The 4,477-nt window shown below is 57.9% G+C and overlaps 1 protein-coding gene across 1 annotated transcript; it reads right to left on the reverse strand.

Annotated features, from left to right (window-relative positions):
* Positions 1 to 475: 475 nt before the first annotated feature.
* NEUROD4 (neuronal differentiation 4) lies at positions 476 to 1,471 on the reverse strand. The gene has a single exon (XM_005140285.3). It carries the CDS (start codon positions 1,469 to 1,471, stop codon positions 476 to 478), a length of 996 nt encoding a protein of 331 aa, XP_005140342.2.
* Positions 1,472 to 4,477: the final 3,006 nt, after the last annotated feature.

The following is a 4,477-nucleotide window of genomic DNA, read 5'->3' on the forward strand; positions in this document are numbered from 1 at the left end:
GGATGGTGCAGTGGCAGCTATCATAAAGCTTCAAGGAGGAGCAACCGCGTTGGTCTGCAAGCGGTCCAGATCATTCCCTGAAATGGGAAAGCCATGGCCCCATCAGAGCATGTGGAATGGGAACTGGTCATCCCGAGGGGCAGAATGGGCTTGTCTCCACCTCTGTGAGACCCACAACCCCAAGGAGGGAGGGAAAGGAGCCATAATGCCTTGGCAATGGATGATCCCAAGTGCTGGAGTGCATCAAGTCCTGCAGGGTGAAGCCACCTTCATGAGCATCTCTGGGGGGGAAGGAGATCATCACAGTGGCACCTACTGGGATAGGACAGGAGGACCACTGAGCCTTCCCAGCCACATCCTACAGAGATGCTCCGAAGTCTCTCACCCCATAGTGGTGACCTCCCAGTTGTGTCCATTTTAGAACCAGCTCCACAACTTCCCTCTGCAGCAAGGACTTGGGAATACCTCTGCTTTGCTACTCATTGAAGATGGCATTGAGCTGGGGAGCAGCTACGTGGTGTGGGTAGGACTCGTAAGCCATGTCTATGGGGATCTCGTAGCGGGGCATGGTGCTTTGGAAGTGGGATGCATGTCCATGGGCTCCGGCCAGGCTGACCGAGGGGTAGTGGGCCATGAAGGGGTAGGATTTATCCAGGTCTGGAGACCCATCTTGCTTCAAGGAGAAGTTCCCACTGATGCTCAGGGGTGGCGTCAGAGGACCCTCATAGGGAGGAGTGGTGCACTCAGAGGGATGGTTCCCAAAGGAAGCATCCACCAAGCTCTTGAAGGTGGGGGGCTTTAAATGCAGCACATGGCTTTCCATGGTCCCATAGGGTGGGCTTGGGAGCCCCGGGGTCTGGTAGCTGAAGGGATGGCTGGAGACGGCCGATTCACACAGAGGGACCTTCTCCTCATGCTTCTCCAGGAACAGGCTCTGTGGTCCCAGCTGCAGGCATCCGGCCACCAGGTTACTGGTGGGCTGGGACAAGCCCTTGCAGAGCATCTCCACAAAGCTCTTCCCTTCGGGAGTCTGCCCTGTCTCCAGCACCTCGGACAGAGCCCAGATGTAATTCCTGGCCAGCCTCAGGGTCTCGATCTTGGACAGCTTTTGGGTCTTGGAATAACAGGGCATCACCCTCCTCAGGTTGTCCAGAGCATCATTGAGGCCGTGCATCCGTGTGCGCTCCCGGGCATTGGCCTTCACTCTCCGGGCCCTGAACCGCTCCAGCCTCGCCTTGGTCATCTTCTTCTTCTTTGGTCCTCTCCTCTTGGGCTTTTCCCCATCATCCTCTTCCTCCTCTTCCTCCTCGATGCTGTTGTGCTCTTCGTTCACGGTGGACATCAATGCAAAAGGACCTTGCCTGTTGTCCTCTGCCTTCAGCTCGTCCTTGGGGCCCAAAGCTTCACTCACCCAGGGTTGGGTGCTCACGAGCTCTGCCATCTCTTTGGCCTTGGCATAAGGTTTGGTCATCCCTGGTCTCTGCAACAGAGGGACAAGGGGGTGTTAAGGAATTGAAGTGGAAGAGTCACCCAATGTGGTGGGGGCATTAGGGGCTGAGCTCCGATTCGTGTCCCAGAGACATCAGCTCCTTTCTGTTCATTGATGGTACCTATAGAACCCATTCATCCATCATCTACCCCTTTATCCATCTATGGTATCAGAATCATCTCCCAGAGACATCAGCTCCTTTCTGTCCACTGATGGCACCCATAGCACCCATTCATCCATCATCCACCCCTTTATCCATCCACACTAACCTCTGATGGATGCTTTCTGAAGCCACCACTGGGGCTCAGCTCTTTTCCAGGGCTCATTGCTTCCAACAACTCAATTTTGGGGTTATTCCCACTCACGAGTCCCTCCCCTCATGGCTTCAACCCCAATCATCACGTTCTGTGTTGCAACAGGGCAATGGGAAGCCTCTGGAGATGCTCCCTTGGCTTTGCTCCGTAAGGAGCGGTCGCACCACACAAACCAGCTTTGGATTCATGGTGCTGAGCCCCCAGATCCTGTCACTGAGCCTGACTCATTTAATAAAGCTTAACATGTAAGCAGCTTTGCTGAAAGTGCTGCCCGAGCCCTGGCCCCGTGGCCCCCGTCCATCCCATGTGGAAAATCCCACTTCTAATACTTGTGATGCGGCTTGAGCCTGGATTAGGGTGTTAATTGCTGCTCACAGGCAGTGGATCCCTGAGGACCAGGCAGCCCCAGCTGATGGAGCAGTGGGGGTCTGGGAGATGCTGGTGGGTGAAGGTGCTGAAGGAGCAGCTTTGGGATGAATGGAGCTGGTCCAAATTCCTTCTGGGATCCCCAGGGCTTTGCATGGTGAGAGCAGCCCTAAAACGGCTGTGGATGCGCTCCAAGGCAGCCTGAGGAGCGCATCCATTCCATCCTTTGGGACAGATCCTAAAGGATCCATCCCCAGCATCCCTGCCTGCAGCTCCAATCCCATCCCTCTGGGTGCATCCCATGCACCAGAATCCACTTCAGAAGCCGATCACTGGGTTCAGGTCTCAGTTCAAAAGCCAAGCCCAGCGTCCTCCCCATTCCCATCATTTCACAGCGCGGTATTCCCATGGAGCTTGGGAAGGTTTTCCTTTTGGAAATCCGCTATTAATTTTCAGGGATTTTGCTCCTTTTCTCGGGAATATTGATGTGTTTAAAAAGTGGGAAAAGTGCACAAAGAGGGAATTGCCTGATGGAGTCACCCCAGGAGCTTCCCAAGTAGGAAGCTTTGCAAGTGAGAAGGGGAAGGACAGTTGGAGACCATGGAAATAAGGATTTGAGTCTTCCGCACTGTATCCTGCCTGGGAATAACGCCGGATGTGGCTCAGCTATAGGGGACCCAGTGGGCTCTGGCTGAGTGCTGGCTGCATCCCAGAGGATGCTTCAGTGGGAATGGGGCTGTGCTTGAGGAGCTGCCCCATCGGGATAAGAGGAACAAAAGTCGGGGGCTGGGGAAGGTTCTTCATCCCCTCCATCCCCTTCATCACCTCCATCCCCTTCATCACCTCCATCACCTCCATCCCCTCCATCACCTCCATCCCCTCCATCCCCTTCATCCCCTCCATCCCCTTCATCACCTTAATCACCTCCATCCCCTCCATCCTCTCCATCTCCTCCATCCCCTCCATCTCCTCCATCCCCTCCATCCTCTCCATCCCCTTCATCACCTCCTTCACCTTCACCACCTCCAGCCCCGACGTGACACTGATGGCACCAATACCCAACCCCGACTCTCCCCCAGCTCGGATCCTCCCGATCCCCTCATCCCATCGGGATGAAGCCGCATCCCGGGACCCCGGGAGGGTCTTGCTCCATCCCACCCTTCAACACTCCCGAATTCCCCCCCGGGTCCAGAGCCCCCCTCTCCATCCCCGGGTACCGGAGGGCACCGAGCGGCCTCGGACCCCGTCGGAAGGGATCTGCGCCTCCCTTCGTGTCCGCCCTTACCTGTGCACCGGAGCGGGTCCCTGCGCTCACTCGCTCGGGGGCATCGCGGCTGCAGCCCCGAGCGGCTCCGCTCCCGGCCGGTTCTGAGCCCGGTGCTGCCGCCGGCTCCTGCCCGGCCGTGGGTCCCGGGTGGCTCCTCCTACGGGGGGGAGGTGGCCCCGGACCCGGCTCCTCCCGCAGCCCCACCGGGGCCCCGACGGCAGCGGCCGGGGTGGGGGTCCCTGGGTGAGCATCCTCGGGTGGGGGATGCAGGGGCTGGGGGGCTACCTTGGGATGGGCATCCATAGGTGAGCATCTCTGGATGGGCATCCCTTGATGGGCACCCCTAAATGGGAACCCCTCGGTGGGCACCATGGACCAGCGCCCTGGGATGAGCATCCTGGGATGAGCACCTTAGGATGGGCATCCGTAGGTGAGCATCTCTGGATGGGGACCTCTAAATGGGAACCCCTCGGTGGGAACCCTGGGATGAGCATCCTGGGATGAACACCTTAGGATGGGCATCCGTAGGTGAGCACCTCTGAATGGGGACCCCTAAATAGGAACCCCTGGACCAGCACTCCTAAATGGGCATCCCTGGATGGGCACCCCTGGAGCAGTGCACCTAAATGGGCATCCCTGGACCAGCACCCTTATATCAGCATCCTGGGATGGAGACCTTAAGATGTGCATCCATAGGTGAGCACTCCTGAATAGGGACACCCAAATGGCACCCCTAAATGGGAACACCTGGACCCTTGTAAGAGCACCCTTGGGTGAACACTTTAGGATGGAAACCCCTAGATGGGCACCCCTGGATGGACAGCCTGGATGGGGACCCCTAACTGGACCCCCTTGAGTGGGTACCCCCTGATGAGCATCCCCTGATGGGAACCCCTAAATGGGGGCTCCCGGATGGGCATCCCTGCACCAGCACCCTTGGAAGAGCACCCTGTGATGGGCACCTTAGGATGGGGACCCCTGGCTGAGCACCCTGATGGGCACCCAGCTCACCCAGCACCAGGACAGCCCCTCCATGGGGGG

Source organism: Melopsittacus undulatus, chromosome 21 (assembly GCF_012275295.1).
Source record: "Melopsittacus undulatus isolate bMelUnd1 chromosome 21, bMelUnd1.mat.Z, whole genome shotgun sequence".
Taxonomy (NCBI): Eukaryota; Metazoa; Chordata; class Aves; order Psittaciformes; family Psittaculidae; genus Melopsittacus; species Melopsittacus undulatus.

What these genes read in the sequence shown, in the direction of transcription:
- NEUROD4 (XM_005140285.3), bottom strand. Translation starts at nt 1,471, where the DNA reads ATGACCAAACCTTATGCCAAGGCCAAAGAGATGGCAGAGCTCGTGAGC.